Here is a 23,916-nt window from a genome sequence, read left to right as displayed (position 1 = left end):
AGAGAGTCAAAAAGATGGTAAACAAAAATTTGATTTTTCCGTTTAACCGAAAACAGAACCGTTAAAATCGATCACCGTACTTTTTAAAACTATAAACCGCAAACCGACCGAATAAACCGAAAAATTGAAACCGAATAAACAGAAATTTTCGGTTCGACCGATTTTTTCAGTTCGGTCGGTATTATGCCCACCCCTAGCTATACCTTAGTAAACCCATCCATTCCTTGGATGAAACATTTGAATTCCTAAAAGTTAAATTTATTAGATCTTCAAGTATATAATCATTTAAGCATTAACTATATTGTAAAAATGATTCCAAAACGTCAAGAGTAAATCTGGAAAATCATGTGTTGCAAAACAATAAAACTCTCTTACCTAGTCATGACACTTAAGCTAAGCCAAACCCAACTTTAAGTCTACCACAAATCTTCCCGAGCGTGACTAATCTTCTTGGATCAAAAAGTAAAATTAGTAGGATCCACAAAACAAAGACAGAAAGTAATAAAATTCTAAACCAAATTTTTCATGAAGATAATATAATAATTCTGCGCACCAAAAAGTGTAATGTGCACATTGGCAAGTATATTGTCACCTAAAAGGTGTTTTGTTCGTACAAATATTAAATAATTAAAAGAAGTTAAGATATAAAAATCTAACTAGTTATTTCTGATTTCTTCAACTCTAAAGAAGAAACTCCAGAACTAGTCATATTTTAAAATTAGTAAAAGGTAACTTTAATACCCAGAAATTAAACAAAATAATTACTTTGTTTCAACATAAGAATATGAAATTAGAAGAAAAAAAGTTAAATACTTGAATACAAACAAAGACTATACAAATTTACCCAGAAATTATACAAAAATAAAGATTATTTTTTCCAACCTCATTTATCAGAAAACTAGAAAAACTAAAAATGATTAGCAGACAATACAAAGATACCCAAAAATATATGAACAAAATTTGATGCAATAGGAGTCCAACGATAAATTAAAGCTTGACGACAACTACAAGGAAGACTCACAAGCTAAAAATACATTCATTTGAGGTCCTAATGCAAAGGAATATACAGTAAAGCTGGCGCATAAAGTACTAGATGCACATAATGAAATGTCAGATTCTTAGCCATTGAAAGTAATTTGGATAACAAAGCTCCACCAAAAGTGACATAATTTTAGATGCACGAGTTTTTCAATTTGACATAATCTAGTTGCCAAGTTAACCTAGCAATGGCTTGTTTAGTAACAAAATTAAGTCTTTTTACTCCTCAAAATGTTCGTAAAATATTAGAAAAATAATTTTTTGGGTGAAGAATATGAAATTAAGATAAAAGTGAAAACTTTTATAGCCAAAAACTATTAAAAAAATCACTTATGTAAGCCCAATAATCAGAAATTGAAAAAGAGTAAAACTTTGAGTATAAAATAAAGACTATACAAAGCCCAGTAATTATACAAACAAAAAAAAATTACTTCTATCAACCTCATCGATAAGAAACTAGACAAACTGAAGCTTTAAGTATAAGATCGAAGACTATACAAAAATATCAAAAATTAAACAAAAAATATTACTTTTTTCAGCCCAGGAATCTGAAATTAGTAAAAAACAAAAAACTTTGATACCTAAAAATTAAACAAAACAAAATTACTTCTTTTTAGCCCAAGAATCTAAAATTAGAAAAAGTTTAAAACTTTGAGTATAAAACAAAGATTGTAGCAAGATACTATTGTACACAATAGAAGATTATTTGTTCATCCTCACTAGTAAGAAACTAGAAAATTTGAATCTTACAGTATAAGAACAAAACTAAAAATTGGAAAAAACAGAAAAAGTTTTGAGCGAAAGAAATACTTACCAATAGAGGAGGGGATGGAGATTTGCTATGGGTGAGAGTAATCTCGAAGACACATGCAACAATGAATGGCAAGCAATGAATTAGGTTAAGGGAGGCAATGAAGGTGAAGCGGCATAGGAGAGAAAAGAATTGGGAAAAATTTTTCCACTAGTATTCTTTGGACGATGATTTCATTGTATTGTATTGGGGGGAAATATTTTCACTAATTGTAATATTTGGGGGGAAATTTTATATAAGAAATTTTTATACTACGCTTATAAAGAGTTATGATTAGTATAACAATATAATAACTCTTCAAAAATATTGCATTATAGTTAATAAGCGTTGTTGCCAGATAATTTGTGTATTGGCAACACTTAAAAAGTGTGATCTTTATACTTTAAGAACACGCTTTTTAAGGGTGGCTCTAAAAACCGTGGCCGAAGACTCTAATCAAAGGCCACACTTATAAAGTGTATCTATAGATATCTTTGGCAACACTTTTCAAGTGTGGTCTATAATTAGTGTGGATGTAGGCCTAAAATATTATAGTGTACGTATGGAAGCCTAGAATATAATCTCATAATTGTGATAATATACATTGTATAAGTCAAGTATAAATTATAATAAACTATGTACAAATTACATTAGATAACTTATATGCGATGTAAACCATGTATAAATTACACCTGATAATATGCCAAGTAAAAATCACGTGTATATTTATATATTTTAACATAAATTCTTCAACCATTGTATATATTGATTGTGTATTAATAATAATAATAATAATAATAATAATAATGAAGTGTATTAATAATAATAATAATAATAATAATAATAATAATAATAATAATGAAGTGTATTAATATTAATAATAATAATAATAATAATAATAACCATTGTATATATTGATTGTGTATTAATATTATTAATAATAATAATGAAAGTATTGTGTATTAATATTATTAATAATAATAATGAAGTGTATTAATATAATATTAATAATAAGGAATAATATATATATATATATATATATATATATATATATATATATATATATATATATATATATATTACGTAATTATGTATAAATGTGTATATGCATGATATAATGATGATATTTATAGTGTATGAATTTACAATAAAATTCTAATATGTTAATATACACAACATAATAATGGTATTTAAAAGTGTATTAAATCACAATGCTATTTTTTTTAGAAGAAAGATGACATAAATCAACGAAATAGTGGGAAAATTCTTTGAGATGTTTGGTATATTTTGGTTTATGGAAAGAGAGAAAATCTGGAATCTCTTCTTTTTTTCTTTAGGAAGAATCTGAAATATTCTTAGTGTTGATAGGGATGGAAACTGTTTTCTTAAATATATCGTAAGACTGTTTCATATTTACATCGCAAGACTGTTTCATATAAACGGCATCCTTAATGGTGGCCTTTTGGCTTTTAAGTGAGATCCTTTTAGACTAAACATACTTAAGTTATTTAGTTCATTTGTTAAAATTTCAGACTAAATATGCTTAAGTTTTTTAGTTCATTTGCTAAAATTTCAGACTAAACATGCTTAGGTTTTGTCTTGTAGTATGTAATTTTCTAATGAGTTTTTGTTAATGCATGCCGAAGTTATTTAATTCATTTGCTAAAATTTCAGACAAAACATGCTGAAGTTATTTAGTTCATTTAAAAAAATATCAGACTAAATATGCTGAAATTTTTTAATTCATTTGCTAAATTTTCAGACTAAACATGCTTAAATTTTTGTCTTGCAGTATGTAATTTTCTAAAGAGTTTTTGTTAATGCATGCTCAAGTTATTTAGTTCATTTGCTAAAATTTCATACCAAAACATGTTGAAGTTTTGTAACACAGTCTAGAATTTTGTCCTAAGTTTTATCCGAAATTTCAGTCTAAACAAGCTGAAGTTTTTTAGTTTATTTGATAAAACTTCAGTCTAAACATGCTTAGATTTTTGTCCTGCAGTTTGTCAATAGTCTTTTGTTAAAAAAGGACAAAATTATTTTTTTAAAATGCTTTTAACAAAAAAAAAAAAAGGGTACGAATACAAATGGAAAAATAAAACGGGTATAAGTTAAACATGTACGACCAAATAGGCCACCTCATGCAATTTTTACGCAAATTTGTACTGTTTCGAACCTTTTGGATATGGCCCTCCACATTTAACTTTTGCTTGCCCAAATCCATGCCCATAAAGTTCTTAACTTCAACATATTATCCGGCCCATCAGTTTTGAAAATGGATTTTGAGAGAGTGAGTCCATTACAACACAACAATTCAAGGACCCAACAGTGAAACTTGCTTCCTTCTCCGGCGAAAAATCGGGTGGTATGTTCCTCTCTGCTCTCTATCTCCACTATTTTCTTCTGAACCCTAATGAAGTAAGCTCGGAATTAGACTTTTCACACTTAATTTTTATATGTTCTCGAGTTAATTTTCATTTTTAGTTTACTATATAACAATTAATAGTATCAATTTCCATTCCCTAGCTTCTGTCCATTATCAACAAAAAAAAAAGAAAAAAAAAGTTAATACTAGTATCTATTATCTGAGTATTTCTCTTGAAAGTTGAAGACGTTGTATATTGTGTTGCTGTGTATTTGCAATAACTTTTAGGGGCCATTTTGTAAATACTAATTATGCAAGGATTATAGTACATGATTGTTTTGTTGTGAATAATAATACGTGGATTTTTATGGGATGAATGATAATACATGGATTGGCATGCAGAGTTTGTGATACCAAAATAAGAAATAGCTTTATCTTGGTAATGCTGAATACACATATTCTTATTCCACATTGTATCCTGTTTAAGTAACAAATTTAATCTCGTATAACTTATGGAAGTATTGTGCAGAGTTTTTTAACCTAAAAGGCTAAAACCAAATGCTGTATTAGTAAGGCAATGTTTCATACCTGGAAACAAACATAGTAGTATTAATGCCGAGTATTATATATTCCTCTAAAAGAAAAGAACTCACATCTTCTACATCAGTTAGGTGCGACAGAATGGTGACTTGAATGTTTAACTTTGCTGTTTTATTTCTGGATATTATTGGTGAAGCGTTAGCAGCATTATCAGATAGGTTAATTTTTTGTCTTTATTCAGTTCCCTTCTTCTCCAGATATTGTATTTGCCAGAAATTGCGTTTTAAGTAAAAATATTACATGATCAATATCCTATGCGATTACCCTGTTTGTTTTACAGGTGACAAAGAGATGGAGATTCTCTGAATTGGTCTTATACATGGAGGAGAGCCATGGCATTTGCAAGCTTTAATGGCTCTCTTTGAAAGAGATGAGGAGGTGTTCTCTTTTTGTTTTTTCGTACCATTGTCAGCTCTTATCTTATCATCGATACTTGGGTTCTGTGATAAAACACACCTCATTCTTTTGCTCTTCAACTAATTGCGCGGTTGAAAAGCTTTCTTTCCTTCCTTTAACTGTTGCGAGACCCTTTCCAGATTATTCTCCTAAAAAAGCCTCCATTAGAGACTCTGAATTCGTGCATCACGTAGCAACTTCTATTAAGCAGCGTTACTCTGAGCACATTCGCCGTGTTTTAAAGCCCTTTGAATCAAAAATCAGACCTGACCACATCATTTGGGCTCTCATGACTGTGAAGAATGATTACAAACTAGTTCTGGATTTCTTTGACTGGTGGTGTCAACGGAGGGACCCATCAATTGAAGTCCGTTGTATTGTCGTGCATATTTCCGCTGCTCAAAAAGATGCTAGGACAGCACATAGTCTTATTCATGATTTTTGGACAAGACCCAGTGTAGATGTGACAGTTTCCTTCTCACCGTTTCTTGAAAAATTAATATACACTTATAAGGATTGGGGTTCTAATCCATATGTTTTTGATATTTTCTTCCAAGTGCTTGTTGAGTTGGGAATTCTAGATTATGCAAGAAAACTTTTTGATAAGATGTTGCACTATGGCTTGGTTTTATCTGTCTCTTCATGTAACTTATTTCTTTCTCGTCTCTCGCATGATATTGAGGGGCACAAAATGATGCTTAAGGTATTTAATGAATTTTCGGAAGTGGGTGTTGGCTGGGATAATGAATCTCATAATATAATGATCCATTCTCTTTGTCGGATAGGAAAAGTTAAAGAAGCTCATAACTTACTCCTGCAAATGGAGCTGAGGGGCTGTATGCCTGATATTGTAAGTTACAGCACTGTGATTAATGGATACTGTGCTACTGGACAGCTTGAACAAGTCTTGATGATCATCAAAGAAATGCAAATAAAAGGATTGAAGCCAAATGCTTTTACTTTTAACAGTATAATTCTTCTTTTGTCTAAGACTGGCAAAGTGCTTGACGCCGAGAAAATCCTGAGGGAGATGACTTCCCAGGGAGTCGCTCCAGATAATGTTGTTTACACAACTCTTATAGATGGCTTCTGCAAAACTGGGAACATAAGTGCTGCATACAGACTGTTCAATGAGATGCAGTGTTTTAACATTACTCCTGATTTGGTTACATATACTGCCCTTATTTCTGGTGTGTGTCAAACTGGAAAAATTGGTGAAGCAAATACGCTCTTAAATGATATGCTTGGCCGGGGATTAGAACCTGATGAATTCATTTATACTGCGCTTATTGATGGTTATTGCAAGGTAGGGGAGATACGTGCAGCCTTTTCTCTTCACAACAAAATGGTTCAGATGCAGTTGATGCCAAATATTGTGACTTACACTGCACTGGTAGATGGGCTTTGTAAACTAGGGGAACTTGATACAGCACACGAACTTCTCCATGAGATGTCTGGAAAGGGTCTTGAACTGAATATCTACACATACAACTCACTTGTTAATGGTCTTTGTAAAGCTGGAGATGTAGAAAAAGCAGTTAAGTTAATGAAAGATATGGAAGCTGCAGGGATCCATCCTGATACTTTTACTTATACTACTCTAATGGATGCATATTGCAAATCTGGAGAGATGGACAAGGCTCATGGACTACTACGTCAGATGTTGCTCAGAGGACTTCATCCAACAATAGTTACATTCAATGTTCTGATGAATGGTTTTTGTTTGTCAGGGATGCTAGAAGAAGGTGATAAACTGTTGAAGTGGATGTTGGAGAAGGGCATAATACCAAATGCTACCACCTACAATTCTCTTCTGAAGCAGTACTGCGTTCGAAATAATATGTGTATGACGTCAGAAATTTATAAGGGGATGCTGGGCCAAGGAGTTGTACCAGATGCCAATACCTTTAACATATTGATACGAGGACATTGCAAAGCTAGAAATATGAAAGAGGCTTGGTTTTTGCACAAGGAAATGATCAAGAAGGGATTTACTCCCACAGTAGATACTTATCATGCACTCATCAAAGGTTTTTTAAAGAGGAAAAAGTATTCTGAGGCCAAAGAAATGTTTGAAGAAATGAGAAGGAATGGTCTGTTGGCAGATAAAGAACTTTACTCCATCTTTGCAGATATGAACTATGAACAAGGGAACTTTGATTTGGCGCTTGAGCTTTGTGATGAAGCATTAGAAAAGTGTGTTGCAGACAAGACTGATAACAGGAATTCATGATAGTTCTCTGTGATATAATTTTTCTGATAAAAGAGTTTCAGCTGTATTTGTGCTGCTACAGAAGGCAGGAACATGACATGCTCAAGAACAGAGTCCTTGGACGGCCAGAGGGATCTTGCTTATAGCTGCTTCAAATGTTTTGTTTATTGTCAGAATTGTGTCAATTCGGAGGAAGAAAACATAGCGGCTGCAGGTTTTGAAAATTTCCTGGAGTTTTCTGTTATTATTAGACCATGCTACATTAAATCTCGTACGTTTGATCTCCTTTGCTAGTAGATTCACCGGTGTCAAAGCTTCATGATAAGCTAAGCACTCTCTGACTTTTTCACTTGAGGAACCTGAGAGCCTGAGAGAAATGTGGCTTAAACTAGCCATAATAAACCAGGTGCCTTGCTCCTCATGATGCATAGTCTTTTTGTGCTGTCAAGCCAATTCAAGCTGTTACTCTTTTAAATCATCAGATGATTATTTGAAACAGCTGAGTTTGTTATACTTGGTAATTGCGTATTGTTAGTCACTTTCTACTTCTTCAAGGAACTAAAGCTGAACACATATTTTTTGGATGCATGCTGCAATTTAGCGCTGTAGTGCACTTTTTTTTTCTTCTTTTTTTTACCCTTCACTTAGATCTGTAGCATGCGATGCAGGAAGGTGAAAGGAGGACTGACGATCAGCTTTAAGAAATTCCAGCCTGGATAGGAAAAGAAGCATGAAAGCTAGGTAAAAGTTGCAAATTGAATTGACTATCAGTTTCCTCCGGTAGTTTAGCGTGGAAAACAGATAACTCTAAAATGGACGTTCTTTTTCTGTTTCCTCCGGTGGTTTGAAGTGGAAAACGGATCACTTTGGAATGAACTACTTTTATAAGGATACAAAAGTTAGAGTGGACTTGTACATGGCTGTGGTATCTTTTTTTTTTTTGGGTGGGGGGTGGTTAAGTGCTGGGGGTTCTTGGGTGTTGAGGATGTAAAGTCAGAAGTTCCAAGGGGCAGCATTATTTAACCTATATTCGATTTCTATAGCTGCAGAAGTGGTAGTGAGTGATCTAACGTTCATCTTTCTTCGTGAATCAGGTGATGTGGGCCTGGAGTTCTACTGCAATGAAGTAAACTACAGCATACCATCAAAGATTGCCGTCCATCTGTGTATTGAATAAGTATCCCAGTAGATTGTGTTTTCTAAGCTTGGAATAGGTGTAAAAAAAGCACCGGAAGACTAGGATAAGATTCTGGAGAGCTATTGTTTCGATAGATGGAAGTAGTGGTTCAAGGAATGCATGATTGTTTAACCTGGTTAAAACTGTTGGAGGAGGTTATATGATCTTCAATGGCTTTCTTGATATGTATGAAATTCGTAATTGACTCACGGTTTGCTAGCTAGCCCATAGACTCGTGGCATACAGTTTCAGGATAGGTGTATTTGTACATCACGCATCAATGCAAACTTCGAATTTAAACCCAAAGCAGTATTAATCAAGTACCTGTTCCGTTCTTTTTTTCGTATGTCACACTTCCGCCGAAGCTAAGGTAGCTTTGCTCTTATATTCTTTTTCTTAATGTTTGTATTTAATTAAAATCGTGTAGATCATGGGTTCAAGCTGTGGAAATAGGCTCTTGCAAAAAACAAGGTAAAACAACATATAATAAACCTATTGTGGTTCAGCCTTTCCCTTAGCGGGAGTTTAATGCACTGGACTGCCTTTTCTTAGACCTTGTATTATTGTCTACATTATTTGATATGCCGTGTCTTCTGTGGTTGAAGTGTTTGGTACTTAAGAGAGGACGATCATAATGCTTTTAGGGTTGGTCATGGTTTTAATCTTACAGTTGATTTCTCTTCTGCAACAAGATATACAGTTGCTCCGACACAAACTATAGCTTGTGTATTAGTATATAACTGATGTCATAATCACAGTAAAATTTCTACAAGATAAAGCTAGTCAAATGCAGCAGGCAGTAAAGAACAAGGACCAAGCAGAAATCTGGTTTAGCAATGTGACCATCTGAAGGTGCAGAGGGACCTGGCCTCTCAGCAGCCCTCACTGTCTCCTTCGAGCAAGTGTAGTTGCAGCGACTTGGACGAACCACTCTGTATACGCCGGTGCTTGTTAAAACATAGGTATCCTTTCTGTTATCCTGTCCAAATGAGAATATGTAACCTAAAGCAGGCAATGGACTATTGGGTACTGAGCTGCAGTTGAGAGGGGAATCATGAGCACAACTAAATGGTATGCCTCTTGTTGTGAAGTTCCCACTATTGTATGGATTTTCTTGGGCTGCCCAGAAATTCTTAGCATACAAATCTCCATATAGGTAACTGCAAATTTAACCATCCTCTGTTAAGTTTGGTTTGCAAAATTTGAAGTTGCTTCAATTATATATCTAAATGGGTATTCATATTTACCTTCCATATATGCAGGGATCAGTCTTGGAGCGATAAACATAGCCACCTGAGATAGCTGCAGATCCAACCTCTTTATTTATATCAGAATGGTTGTATCCTAATACTGGGAAGATGGGATCCATAGAATCATCAGCTGAAGCATTTTTAAAGCGGAAAGGACCTTCGTACATGCTCCATCCATAGTTTCCCCCTCTTGTGATGATGTCAACTTCTTCATATTGATCCTGCACGATTCAAATGATTGTCAGAAAGTCATCATCAAGTTACAAGTCAGCATGGTGCAGAGGTCTGTAGAAATGAATTTTAACAAAAGTGAGACTATCATTTTACCTGGCCAACATCCGCACAGATGAAGTAAGAAGGCCTTTCTGAATCGAAGCTACAGCGCCAAGGATCTCTCAATCCTAGAGCCCAAATTTCAGGCTGCAAATCCTTGTCTTGTGAATAAGGATTATCTCGAGGAACTGAATAGTTACCCCAATGTCCAAGGTCTGATATTTCTTCTTGACCTGATGAAGAAAAATCACCAAGTATCTCATGACATAACTCAAGAAAGTTCAAGGCAGGCCAATTAGGCTTTTAGTTTTAGTGTCAATTTTTGTAATAAATCGAAATGCTCACTTGGTATGTTATCGATATCAACCCTCATAATTTTTCCTAGCAAGGACTTCTTATTTTGAGCAAAATTGTAAGAATCACCCTTGCTTCCACCATCTCCCATCATAATGTAAAGATATCCATCTTCAGGGCCAAAGAGTATTTGTCCTCCATGATTAGCTGTAAATGGGAGCCCCATTGTAAATATTCTTCTCACTTCTGATGGTTTTGCCTTCTCCGCCTACAGAATGTATGAAATGTCAATTAACATAGTCAAAACACAGTGCCTAGAGACACAGCAAAGAAACCTTTGAAATGGAATTGGAGAAAATTCTATTTCAAGGTAGAATTGTAATGTTGAGTTTAATTTCTATTAACTGATCGAGTAAAGAATTTTTACACCATTGCAGAAGCGGATCCAGAAGTTACATTTGATAGGTTCAACTTTTAAGTTCTTCCTATTGAATCCAATATACTGATAGTATAAAAATTCTTTATGTCGGTGTATAGAAGCTCAGCTGTATAATATTTAACTCCCCTAGGAATTTAAAGGTTGAGCAGAATTCCATCATTTGATACAGCTGCTCTTTGAAAAACATGTTAAGGAGAGTGAAAAACTTACCTTGGATGGATTTGGTGCAGTCCCATTAACACTGAACTCTGCAACAACATTATGATATTGACATGGCTGCTTATTATCATCTGAGTTTATCTTTGAAGGGTCACAACCAACATCTGAATTACAAGCACATCTTCCAGCACATCTAGGAGACTTAGCTTTGTCACAGTTAAATGATGCAAAAAACCTGCCATTCTTGGCAAAGTTTGGATGAAAAGCCATTCCCATCATCCCAAATCTTGCATCTAAGTAAACCTCATCTGTTAAATCAGCAAATGGACTTGATTCATCAAGTTCCATTGCTTCTCCTGAGTCTTGTTCTGGTATAGTTGCTAACCAAATTTTTCCAGGCTGATTGGAGAAAAATACGCTGTTCGATCCATCAGGATGAGGAACCATATTGATGTAAGCTCCATCAGCAATCTTCTCTAAACACATGCCATTGGGAGGTTGTAATGTTTCATTTTTCTTGAGTAAAACCTGTTCTCCACTGAAACATAATGAATCTTTATCAAAGTTTCCACCAAATGCTTCACAGAAATCGGATTTCGATTGCCATAAGTCTGTTAACAAGGAGGAGTTTGAGTTTTGGCTCTCTCCTGCTTTGGTTTTCAAGGATGGTGCAAAAGGAGAATTTGTTATTGGTATGTTTTGGCAAGTATCCCAAACAGATGAACAAAAGCTTTTCTCTGATGTAGCAGTTGAATTGCAAAGAATAGGAACGGGTCTTGGCCCTGACTTCACCTTAAACAACTCTGCTGAGAACTGATCACATGTCTGCAAATATTGGAAATTTTTTTTATTAGCTTTAAAGCAAAGTTTATTCATTAGATGTTGAAACTATTCTTATGTAAGTTCTCAAAATTCATACTCTTTCTTCAAGAATTTGGCAAAAAAAGCAAATTAGCTAACCAACAACAACAACAATAAAAAAACCCGTATAATGCCACTAGTGGGGTTCGGGAAAGGTAGTGTGAAGGGAGAGAGAGAGGTTGTTTCCGATTAATCTCGGCTCAAAAAAAGCAAATTTAGCTAACCCCATCAAGAAAAATTAAGGAAGAAGTTTGAAAAACTGCAACTTCAATATCCATTAAAATGTATAAGAATGAAATTAGGAAACTTACTGAGCAGAGTATTGACTTCACAGCAGAACTACATGCAGTGTCAGTTATATTCATACCCTCAAAAAGCTTCTGCAATTGCAGATCTTTAGAAGAGTCACAGCAGACTCTTCCATTATATGGACAAAAAGCCAAAGGCTTCTTTGGAGTTACAGGTGCTCCTACATATATACAATGAATAATCAGCAAAAGAAAACAAAAATTTGTGTAAAAATGACAGTTTGATAGTGATTGAACTGCCCCCATAAAAATCTTGAAAAAACTTACTCAAGTCTGTGCATAAAGGGAGTGAAGAAGATGGGTTGATGAAGCTATACAGAAGGAGATAAATGAATGAGAACAGCAGATTGAAGTGGTTATTCATTTCTGGAAAGATGAAGCAGAGAGGACAAGAACAAACATGCAGCAGCAAATCTGGTATTACTCCCTTTTTATTCTTATCATGACGGAGATATAAGTAACAACATATATAAAAAGGGAAAAATAACTTTGTTACAAAAGATGTCATTATTCAAAGAAATTTCTTTTCTTTTTTTTTTTGGAAAATAAGGTGTTTGGTTGGTGAGCCAAAAAAAAATTTCAGAAAGAATATTGCATATACTAAAGATCAACAATAATATTAGCAAATCAGAATTTGTTCTGGTGAATTTCGGAGTATTACTAGTATAATTATTAGTTAGAATAAATAATATGTAGTTAAAAGTTAAAATTGTTATAAGAAAAACGATTTATGTCTATAAGTAAGGGAAATTATTTTTATCTTTTGGTGAAAATAGTTTTCTCCCTTGTAAAACATTTTGTAGTAACTAGAAGGGAAATATTTTTCTAAAATGACTTTCATCTTACCAAATATTTCTGCAGGAAAAAGTTTCGATTTATAAAATATAAATGATTTTTCAAAAGGAGGGTCACCGCAATCTCTACTTTCACATAATAGGAATAATATTTGCGTACCTATTACCAAATATATGGGTAAATAATATCTGCACATATAGGACTATACTAAATATGTTATTGTTGTTTTAAGGAGTTAAAAAAAATTTCAAGCTCTTTTAACTTTAAGGTTTGATGAATTATCTGTACCAGAAAGGTATCAAGTTGGTAAACTGAGTGCTGGAAATTGGTACCCACGTTTGAGCAATAATTCAAGACTTTAGCTTGACTATTAGACATTTAGACTCTATACAAAAAAATCTCAGTGGATAGGTAGTGGTTGAAAAGGGCAGTAATGATATAGGACAAAAATAGATATTTTATTGTTATCCAAAAAAAGGTTAGATTTTTCTAAAAGTTGGATTAAATGTTCATTGTCATCGATATTATTACCTTACTGGTGTGTACTTTTATTGCTTTATTTGCTATTGATTGGTTATACTTTTATGGTGTAAATTCAAATTAATCAAAATTTAATACAATTATCGAATATCGAGCGAAAAGCTAAAGAAAAAAACATACTACTTGTACTTGCCTACAATTTAAAAAGTGGTATAGTGGGTTCACATTTCAGCCACTACAAATTTAAATTTCTATTTTCATCTTGGTGAAACTTTTCGTGTATTTGGGCTATTATAAAAAAAAATGGTTGAAAATGATCATTTCTTGTAAACAATTTATCACTGTTCGTACCAATGTACATTTCTTTTATTATTATCTTATTTTATTATTTTTGGTTATATAGTCGTTGAATGTGATAAATTTTCTGACTCTATAAACAAAAGTGAAGTTTTAAGAACAATTACACTTTATAAATGGAGTAGAAAACTCTGGTCTTCCTATTAGAATGTACCAAGGAATTGTGAGAAAAGGAAAATAATTTTTTAAATTTTCAAGTTAACTAATCAATGGAAATTTGGATACAAGTATATATACAACTCTTTCTAGTTTGCCTCTTAGCAATGGGAATAACTGGTTTTAACAATTCTAATCTTTTGACCATGCAGTAAAATGTTTAATACATAATTTTTACCTTGAAAGTTTTTCTGTTTGATTATTGACTGTATTTTGTTTAAGCATAAAGGTACTTGACAGTTATAGAAGAGGTAGGAGGTAAGATATGGGGTCGCATTTGGTAAGGAAACGCTTTACCCTTATTTACCCGAAAAACGGATAGAATTAAATTTGTACGTAGTTCTAAGAATATGTGGTATACCTTAATACAAACCGTAAGGATAAATAAAAATATCAGATATGGATTGCAAAGAGTACAAAGTAAACAAGGTAGTACAGAAGATGATTTTTATGACTGAACAGGCTGAATCAATTTATGAAACTTAAAAGAACAACTCTTCACTGTAGGAGAATATGATGCTTGAATTATAATGTAAGCAAAAAACTTGGTCCTTACAGAAATAATAACCACTTCCTTTTATAGTAGAAGGATCTTACTTTAGATATAATTAAAAATACATAGTGGGAGACCCATGATAAATCAGCTTTTCCATAATTTCTGCCGGGATTCTCTCCTCTAGTGGGATTGCAACAGCTCTTGTCTATGAGTTCGATATTGACTCGAGTTTTCGGTCTTGACTCAAGCTCTCGATCTTGACTTGAGCTCGATTCTAACTCGGATCTTTGCATTGATTCGGGGTCAGTGTTGGTCGATCTCTGAATCATAAGCTCGATAACTTTACTTTGCATCATAGTTTGATTTGGATTCGAGCTTGATAATGATATCAAGCTCGACATTGATCGGTCCCTCGGGCTCGAAGCTTGTTTGCATCATCTTCGGAACCCATCTTGAAATCTTACTCCGATCTATTACGTTTTGAACTTGATCGATCGTACGAAGGCCGAAATCTATTTCGACTGTATACAAATAGTCCCCTCGTTTCTCGGGAAGGATGTGGTGAAAAACGATATGATTTTTCAACGGCTCGATCGGATTATAAGCTGATGTTTACATTAGGCTCGATCATGACGTACATGATAGCTGTCCCGTCGATTTAGTCTTTCACGGCATTTAATGTATGTCAGATGGTGGTCGGCCACCGCTGATACTGAACCGCCATTGCTTTAATCTATAAATAGCCCTTCCTTTTATCATATACCACTTTTACATCTTCAATCTTCCAAATTTCCCAAGTTCTTTTTCGTACTCTCTAAGTTTATTCGCAAATCTGTGATTCTTCTTTGCAAGGTTCTTCTTCTAAACCACCAAATCTTTGTTACCTTTTTTAAATCCAAAATGGTGAAGACATCAAAAACCGTCCCTCCAAAAGAAAAAGCTTCTTCTTCCCAATCTGCCGCCGACAAAACACCGGTGGATCCACGACCTGAGGAGTGCGTTCCGGCGGCTTGTGTTCTTACCTCCGATTTCAAACTCGATAAAGGTTCGTCGGTTCCTGGCCGATATGAGCCCGTATCGAGATATATTTATTCGATAACCCGGGAGCATATCGAGCGGATAAAAAAAGATTGTAACTGGGAGAACAAAGAAGTGGTAGTGCCGTCTCCCGAAGAGGATATTACTGCTCATGTGAGGGGTTTTTTAAGCGTGTATACTTACCCTTTCACGTTAGGTCCCCTCGACCCCGTTATCATAGATTTTTGTCGCAAATACCTAATAACCCTAGGCCAGATACATCCTTCCTTTTGGCGGATCGTTATTTTGATCCGATACTTTGTGAGTAAAATCGAGGGGATGCCTTTCACCCTCGATCATCTTGTCCGATTATACTGTCCTCGCCTTTTTCGAGTAGGGTCAATAAAACTTCAACGTCGAGCTACCAAGGCTCTGTTCTCGAGTATAGACGAGGATAAGGATCGAAGCTGGATGGCAGATTCGTTCGAGTAAGGACTTCGTACCTGATTCCGACCGAAAAGATGCTTTTTTCCGAGGAGTGGAACATGAAGCGTAAGTGTAATTCTGATGTTATCTCCTACTATTTTATCCTTTCATTTCCTTCACCAATATTCCCCTTTTGTGATGCAGTGGTTCCCTGGATGCCCGGCGCAGTGCCCGATCTCAAGAACTGGGTACGTGATCTGGTTTGGACCTCCTCCTACGCCGAGCACTCATGGTGCGACTTGTTGAAGGGCCGATGCGAGGCCAAAAATCACGGTAAGTACCTTTCTCGTATCTTTTGATAATTTGAATAAGATGATTTTTACACACTTTAAAAAAATTTTCGTGTGTAGGTGTGGACAAGGATGCAGTTTTGAGGCCCTCATCAGTCGAGAAAGAGGCTTCGGCCTCTGTCCCAAAGCCGGTGAAAAGAAATAAGAGGAAAAGAGCCCCCGTCCTCGAAGATCAAAAATCAAAGAAGAGGACGGCTCGTAAGCCGAACAAGAATATCATCCCTTTGACCGTAGAATCAGTTCTGCGTCTGAGGGATGAAGAAGAAAAAGAAGAAGAAGAAAACGATGGGTCTGCGCTGGCGGCCCGAACGAAGAAGACCACCGACGTTCCACATGCAACTAGATCGATGGTGGTTCATAAGGCTCCGCCTCAATCTGAGGATATATCAAAGAAAGATTCGAGAAGAGTCCCCGAGTTGTTGGATATCGAAGACGCTTCCCATTGAAGCCAACGGATGGGGGATATGTCTGAAAGGACTCTTCTGGAATCTTTTTGAATCAAAGAAAATGCCCCAGGTGATTCACTTGGGGCAGTAGCAATCGAAGACTCGCCCACCTTCCCTGCGTTTTTCGCATGGGCAATTCGGGAGGCCCAAGCTTTGTGGGCTCTCAAATTAGATAGGCCTCATGATGGAGAGGATCCTTTTTGTGATCTATTTATCGGTGTGGAGGACACTACCGGTACAAGTGACGCACCGGATCTTTTTCACGGAGTGTAGCAGGCTTTGAATCAGGTAAGCCTTAAATTATATGGCATTACCTTTAAGTTTGCTTTTCTTTTCTAACTTCGTTTCTTCTTTCTTTGCAGGCCACGGCAGTTCATCGAGAATCATGTTCTCGGTCCCGAACCGAGCTGCGTCGATACGCGGTCGAGCTTTAATGGGCTACGGAGGAGAGGAACTCCCTAAAACTCCTCTTAGGCCAAAGGGGGGAAGAAATAAAAACCTCCGAGCTGAGTTGGCCAAGGCTCACCAAGATCAGAACGATCTGTCCGAGCAGGTAATAATACTTTTAAAAGACTATGGGCTCGATACCGGAACGATGGCTAATTTTTCGGTCTCATAGCTGCAGCAGAAAATTGAGATGATCGGAAAACTCCGTGAAGAGGTCGATGTGATAAAAGCGGAGTCTTTGAAGTGGAAAGAAGGAATGGACCACTTTGCTGCAGAGAAAGAAACTGCTCGAGCCCAATTGTCATCGACCGAAAACCAACTTCAAAAAATGAAGGAGAAAGGCTCGGTCCAAGCGAGAAGAATAGAGGAGCTCGAGGCTCGGTTGGCCTCTGAACTTGCCAAGGCCGAATCTGACACCGAAAAGGCAAAGGCCGATGCGGATGCACTCATGGTCGTCTATCGGGTCGATGCTGAAGTTGCCCAGGTCAAAGCAAGAGAGGCAGCCAAGACTGCCGATACTCGAGCACATTGGGTCGCTGAACTTGCTAAGTGTCGATCTCGGAGGGAGACCCTCGATGAGATCCATGCTCGAGGTTTCGACCTCGCTGAAGTGATTAAAATAGCCAAAGAACTCGAAGCCGATACTGAAGCCTTGGTTTTCGATGACAACGATGATGATAATGATGATGATGGGAGTAAGAGCGGGTCCGAGAACTGGGGGGGCCCGATAGAGAAGAGACCTCTCCTGGGGATAACCAAGAAGCTTAGTCCTCAATTTTTATGTTGTAATCAATTATGTAAACAATCTTGTATATAAAAATATCCCTTTTTGCCAACTTGCTTCTGTTTTGTTTCCTATCTTGTGAAGATTTTATTCACGTCTTATGAATATTTTCACAAGGATTTAGGCAACTTGATCGAATTTGGACTTCGTAGCCTTTATAACTGAGTGAGCGCTTACTCAAACTTGAAGTAATGTAGCCCTTAGGCTTAGTAGTCGAGTGAATGATTCGAACTCATTATGATGTAGCCCGTAGGCGTAATGATCGAGTGAGTGCTCGTTTGAACTCAAAATAAAAATAGCCCGTAGGCTTAGTAGTCAAGTGAATGATTCGAACTCGAAGTAATGTAGCCCGTGGGCGTAATGGTCGAGTGAGTGCTTGCTCGAACTAGAAATAAAAGTAGCCCGTAGGCTTAATGGTCTAGTGAATGATTCGAACTCGAGGTAATGTAGCCCGTGGGCATAATGGTCGAGTGAGTGCTTGCTTGAACTCAAAATAAAAATAGCCCATAGGCTTAGTAGTCGAGTGAATGATTCGAACTCGAAGTAATATAACCCGTGGGCGTAATGGTCGAGTGAGTACTTGCTCAAACTCAAAATAAAAGTAGCCTGTAGGCTTAATAGTTGAGTGAATGATTCGAATTCGAAATAAAAGTAGCCCGTAGGCTTAATGGTCGAGTGAATGATTCGAACTCGAAGTAATGTAGCCCGTGGGTGTAATGGTCGAGTGAGTGCTTGCTCGAACTTCGAAATAAAAGTAGCCCGTAGGCTTAATGGTCGAGTGAATGATTCGAACTCGAAGTAATGTAGCCCGTGGACGTAATGGTCGAGTGCGTGCCTGCTCGAACTCGAAATAAAAGTAGCCCGTAGGCTTAATGGTCGAGTGAATGATTCGAACTCGAAGTAATGTAGCCCGTGGACGTAATGGTCGAGTGAGTGCTTGCTCGAACTCGAAATAAAAGTAGCCAAAGCTCGAACTCGAAATAAAAGTAGCCTGTAGGCTAAATGGTTGAGTGAATGATTCGAACTCAAAATAAAAGTAGCCAGTAGGCTTAATGGTCGAGTGAATGATTCGAACTCGAAGTAATGTAGCCCGTGGGCATAATGGTCGAGTGAGTGCTTGCTCGAATTCGAAATAAAAGTAGCCCGTGGGCTTAGTCGTCGAGTGAATGATTCGAACTCGAAGTAATGTAGCCCGTGGGCGTAATGGTCGAGTGAGTGCTTGCTCGAACTCGAAATAAAAGTAGCCCGAAGGCTTAATGGTCGAGTGAATGATTCGAACTCGAAGTAATGTAGCCTATGGGCATAATGGTCGAGTGAGTTCTTGCTCGAACTCGAAATAAAAGTAACCCGTAGGCTTAATGGTCGAGTGGATGATTCAAACTCGATCCTGTTTGCATAATAAATCTCGAAATAGAGGAATTTTTCTTGGATATAAGATATCGGTATAGAAGAGAACTTTTCTTTGCAATTCATTATACATGTGTTCATGTTTTGCGTCAGGGCTCGGGCCAACTACATGAGCATGGTTCGTTTTGACCATTTGGCTCTTACAACTTTTCCTATTGGAACCCTGTTGTTATGAAATAACTTTCTTGCATCAAAACTCGATATATTTGAGGGCTAATGCCCCCCAGTATTCGAGGTTGATTATGAAGAAGCCTTAGATACTGTTGAATTGCCCTCAGGTAGCACATGGTTGTTGCCTCGTTAAAAACCTCTCCGGGAAAACCCATTTGGGGTAAAAGTCGATCTAAGGGGGAAAAGAGTGCAACGTGTACTTTAAAACCTGAGGTCTCGACGTCTTTGATCGAACTCCTGCAATGGGTTAGCTTCGAATATGTATATATGGGCAAAACGAAAGAGAGAATCATACCTTAACAATAATATCATTTGAGGAATGATATGTTCCAGTTGTTCGATAATGGTTTGTCATCCATCGTTCCGAGTTTATAAGATCCCTTTTCGACTATGTCGAGGACCTGACAGGGTCCTTCCCAATTTGGGCCAAGCTTCCCTTCATTAGGATCTCGAGTATTGATGGTGATCTTCCTTAGGGCTAAGTTTCCGATCCTGAAGTGGTGGAGGTTGGTTCTTCTATTGTAGTACCTTTCGATTCGTTATTTTTGTGCAGTCATTCAAACGAGTGTCATTTCTCGTTTTTCATCTAATAATTCGAGGCTAGTATTCATTGCCTCATGGTTTGATTCCACCGATGTATGTCGAAACCTTGCGTTGGGTTCTCTGACTCGACTGGAATTAAGGCTTCGGAGCCATACACTAAGGAAAACGGATTTGCTCCTGTACTGGACTTCGATGTTGTTCGATATGCCCATAGAACTTCGGGCAGAATTTCTCTCCATTTCCCTTTGGCTTCGTTCAACTTTTTCTTCAAGTTTTGGATGATAGTCTTGTTTGTTGATTCGGCTTATCCGTTCCCACTGGGGTGATACAGTGTCGATAATATCCTTTTTATTTTATGATCTTCGAGAAATTTTGTTACGTTACTGCCGATAAATTACTTACCATTATCGTATGTTATTTCTGCGGGTATCCCAAATCGACACACGATGTGATCCTAGATGAAATCTATGACCTCTTTTTCTCTTACTTTCTCGAACGCCTGTGCTTCAACCCATTTAGAGAAATAGTCAGTCATAAATAAAATAAATTTAGCTTTACCTGGGGCCGATGGTAGGGGGCCGACGATATCCATCCCCCATTTCATAAATGGCCATGGGGATAGGACTGAATGAAGTTGTTCCCCGGGTTGATGGATCATCGGTGCAAATCTTTGACATTTATCACATCTTCGAACAAATTCCTTAGTGTCACTTTCCATGCTATCCCAGTACCTGCTCTGATGATTTTATAAATCAGTGATTCGGCGCTGGAGTGGTTCCCACAAGTGCCTCCATGGACCTCTCGTAAAATATAATCGGTGTCTCCCGGTCCCAAGCATACTGCCAATGGTCCATCGAACGTCCTTCTGTACAATGTTCCATCTTCAACCAACATGACTCGAGCAGCTTTGGTTCGTAGGGCCCTTAACTCTTTAGGGTTCGATGGGAGTTTTCCGTTTCCCAAATATTCAATATACTTATTTCTCCAATCCCAGGTTAAGCTTGTGGAGTTTATCTCGGCGTGCCCCTCCTCGATTACGGACCTCGAGAGTTGAACGACGATCCCCGAATCGATCTCATCTTCCTCGACTGATGACCCCAAATTTGCGAGTGCATCGGCCTCACCATTTTGTTCTCGAGGCACATGTTGCAGAGTCCATTTCTTAAAACGGTGCAAAGTTATCTGTAATTTGTCCAAATACCTCTGCATTCTACCTTCTCCAATCTCAAAGGTTTTGTTTACTTGGTTTACTACCAGCAAAGAGTCACATTTAGCTTCAATCATTTCAGCTCCCAGGCTTTTGGCCAGCTCGAGACCTGCAATCATGGCCTCAAACTCGGCCTCATTGTTAGTTAACCTAGAAGTTTTGATAGACTGCCTAATGATGCTACCCGTGGGGGGTTTCAACACGATGCCAAGCCTGGACCCCTTCACATTCGTAGCACCATCTGTGAAGAGGGTCCAAACCCCCATCCAATGATGTACCCGATTTTAACAAGAGTATTTTTTCAACTTTGGGTATGAAGGCTGGCATGATATGAGCTCTGATACCCATTATTACAGGGTCAATGTTTCGTAATTAACTCTGCACGGCAGCAGCCTAACACTCAAGCTACTCAGCCTTACTTTTCCCACACTTAGAATTATTTTAGACTTTATGAAACGAAGGCAACACACACAATTTCGGGTAAAAACACCCAACCTTTTATTATTCTCGCAAAATATACAAAGGACTCTCTATTGAAAAAGCTCACAACTGACTTGATGCCTTAACCAACGAACTACAACACCTATAAATAGGAGCTGCCACTGGCAGAATACAAGGGGCAATTTATAAAGGGGAAAATTCATTATAGTGTCTGTCACTATTAAGCACTATCAGCAAACACTTAGTCATATAATGGACCACTTCCACGAAATGGTCCCTCTTCTGCACTAAGCCATATTGGTTGGAGCACTAAGCCATATTTTTTGGAGCACTTGCCATATAATGGAGTACTTCCCACGAAATGGCCCCTCCATTAGAACCTTTGGCCCACTACAACATGTCTTGCTCACAGATTTGCCCACCTTTTGTATTTTCCTTGCCTTGCCTTGTCATTTGATCATTCCTCGCACATTGTCTTATGATAATGTCTTCGTCACAGCCTTGTCGTCTCACTGATCCATTCGCATGCCTGGACAAAACATCATGCGTCTGCCATCGTCGTCGCACATACCCAAGGTTGCCTTGCCATCACTCATGGAATCTTACCTATGACCTGCCCAAGTCTGTGCACCCGACTTAAGCATACTCTCAGCTTTGTACATTGTTTATCAATCCCACACGAACCCATGTCAAGGAGCAATGTACAAACCTTTGACATTGGTTCCATCCGTCATCCGTCACGTCTCAATATTGGGGGCTAACAAACCACCCCTACTAGTTGAACTCGACGTCCTCGTCGAGGCTGACTTCAAGTAGTCCTCTACTTGATGTTCATATTACCATAATGAAGCACCCTTTTCCCAAGTCGCATCTGCCTCGGGCTTTCCTTTCCATTGAATCAGAAATTTCGTCCGCCTATTTTTCTTATGCATCCCAAGAACGCGATGGTCAAGCACCTTCTTAATTTCTTCCTCATACTGAGTGCGCATCTCAGGAGGAGCTCTCTTAGTTTTGTGTCTGTCCGGATTTTCAAGATCTTCCAAATAAGGCTTAAGAAAACTCACATGGAAAGTAGGATGTATCTTCATTCTTTCAGGCAACAACAGTCGGTAATCAACTTCCCCAACTTTTGCAGCAACTTCAAAATGACCATCATACCTTGAAACCAAGGCTCGATACCTGACTCGGCTGTCAATATTTTTCCAAATATGTGGAGTAAGTTTTAACAACACCTTATCACCCACTTTGAACTCCAAAGGGCGCCTGTTTTTGTCGGCATATTTCTTCATTCTTCGCTGAGCCTTTGATAAGCTATTTGTCGCTTCTTTGATCATAGCTTGTCTATCCAAACCATAGCGGTAAGTGGGGAATAAGCAAAATCGTTCTTCTTTTTGAGTAGAGAGAAAAATTTATGACTTCGATCTGACGATCTCGAAATGAATCGGCCTAAGGCTGCAATCCGTCCTGTTAGCCTCTGTACGACTTTCACACCGTCCACGATGGTGATGTCTTCGATGGCCTTGATTTTATTGGGGTTAATCTCGATCCCCCGATTTGACACCATGAATTCGAGGAACTTGCCCGAACCGACCCCGAAAGCACATTTCTCGGGGTTGAGCTTCATGTTGTATTTCCTTAAAATCTCAAACGTTTCCTGCAAATGGGTCAAATCGTCCTCTGCGCGCAGGGACTTAACTAGCATGTCATCAATATAAACTTTCATTGATTTACCTATTTGTTCTTCGAATATTTTATTCACTAGGCGCTGGTAAGTAGCTCCTGCATTTTTAGCCCGAAGGGCATCACATTATAACAATATGTTCCATATTTGGTGACAAATGAAGTCTTTTCCTGATCTTCCGGGTTCATCTGGATTTGATTATACCCGGAATAGGCATCGAGAAAAGTAAGGATCACGTGGCCGACCTGGCATCGATCATGTGATCGATGTTGGGCAGCAGAAAGGAATCTTTGGGGCATGCTTTGTTCAAATCCTTATAATCTATGCACATTCTAAGTTTGTTCCATTTTTTAAGCACTACAACCACATTGGCTAACCATTCGGGATATTTCACCTCCCGAATGGACCCTATCTTGAGAAGTTTGATTACCTCGTCCTTTATGAATGTGTGCTTTACCTCATACTGGGGTCTTCTTTTGCTTCACTAGTTTGAACTTGGGATTGATTCTTAGCCGATGCGTGGTGATCTCTGGTGAAATTCCTGTCATAT

The 23,916-nt window shown here is 37.4% G+C and overlaps 3 protein-coding genes across 6 annotated transcripts; 1 reads left to right on the top strand and 2 right to left on the bottom strand.

Annotated features, from left to right (window-relative positions):
* The first annotated feature begins 4,056 nt into the window (after window positions 1-4,056).
* On the top strand, window positions 4,057-8,913 carry LOC107812070 (uncharacterized). Of its 4 annotated transcripts, none has more exons than XM_016637103.2 (4): window positions 4,057-4,193; window positions 5,074-7,615; window positions 8,070-8,142; window positions 8,496-8,913. In XM_016637103.2, exon 2 carries the CDS (start codon window positions 5,164-5,166, stop codon window positions 7,420-7,422), a length of 2,259 nt encoding a protein of 752 aa, XP_016492589.1. In that variant the 5' UTR covers window positions 4,057-4,193; window positions 5,074-5,163; the 3' UTR covers window positions 7,423-7,615; window positions 8,070-8,142; window positions 8,496-8,913. The 4 variants fall into 4 exon arrangements, with proteins under 4 accessions (XP_016492589.1, XP_075103236.1, XP_016492590.1 ...); XM_075247135.1 differs by having other exon boundaries at window positions 5,074-7,672; XM_016637104.2 differs by having other exon boundaries at window positions 5,074-7,807.
* A 365-nt stretch (window positions 8,914-9,278) lies between these two features.
* LOC107812071 (HIPL1 protein) lies at window positions 9,279-12,615 on the bottom strand. Its single transcript, XM_016637107.2, has 7 exons — window positions 12,430-12,615; window positions 12,166-12,323; window positions 11,045-11,818; window positions 10,447-10,663; window positions 10,156-10,334; window positions 9,826-10,049; window positions 9,279-9,738 (listed from the first exon to the last, which is right to left on the bottom strand). Exons 1-7 carry the CDS (start codon window positions 12,524-12,526, stop codon window positions 9,345-9,347), a joined length of 2,043 nt encoding a protein of 680 aa, XP_016492593.1. The 5' UTR covers window positions 12,527-12,615; the 3' UTR covers window positions 9,279-9,344.
* A 9,906-nt stretch (window positions 12,616-22,521) lies between these two features.
* On the bottom strand, window positions 22,522-23,019 carry LOC142178078 (uncharacterized). Its single transcript, XM_075247406.1, has one exon. It carries the CDS (start codon window positions 23,017-23,019, stop codon window positions 22,522-22,524), a length of 498 nt encoding a protein of 165 aa, XP_075103507.1.
* Window positions 23,020-23,916: the final 897 nt, after the last annotated feature.

The sequence above is a fragment of the Nicotiana tabacum genome, chromosome 24 (genome assembly GCF_000715075.1).
Source record: "Nicotiana tabacum cultivar K326 chromosome 24, ASM71507v2, whole genome shotgun sequence".
Lineage (NCBI taxonomy): Eukaryota > Viridiplantae > Streptophyta > Magnoliopsida > Solanales > Solanaceae > Nicotiana > Nicotiana tabacum.
Note: the sequence above shows the minus strand (reverse complement) of the source record. Positions and strands in the feature narration are given on the sequence as shown.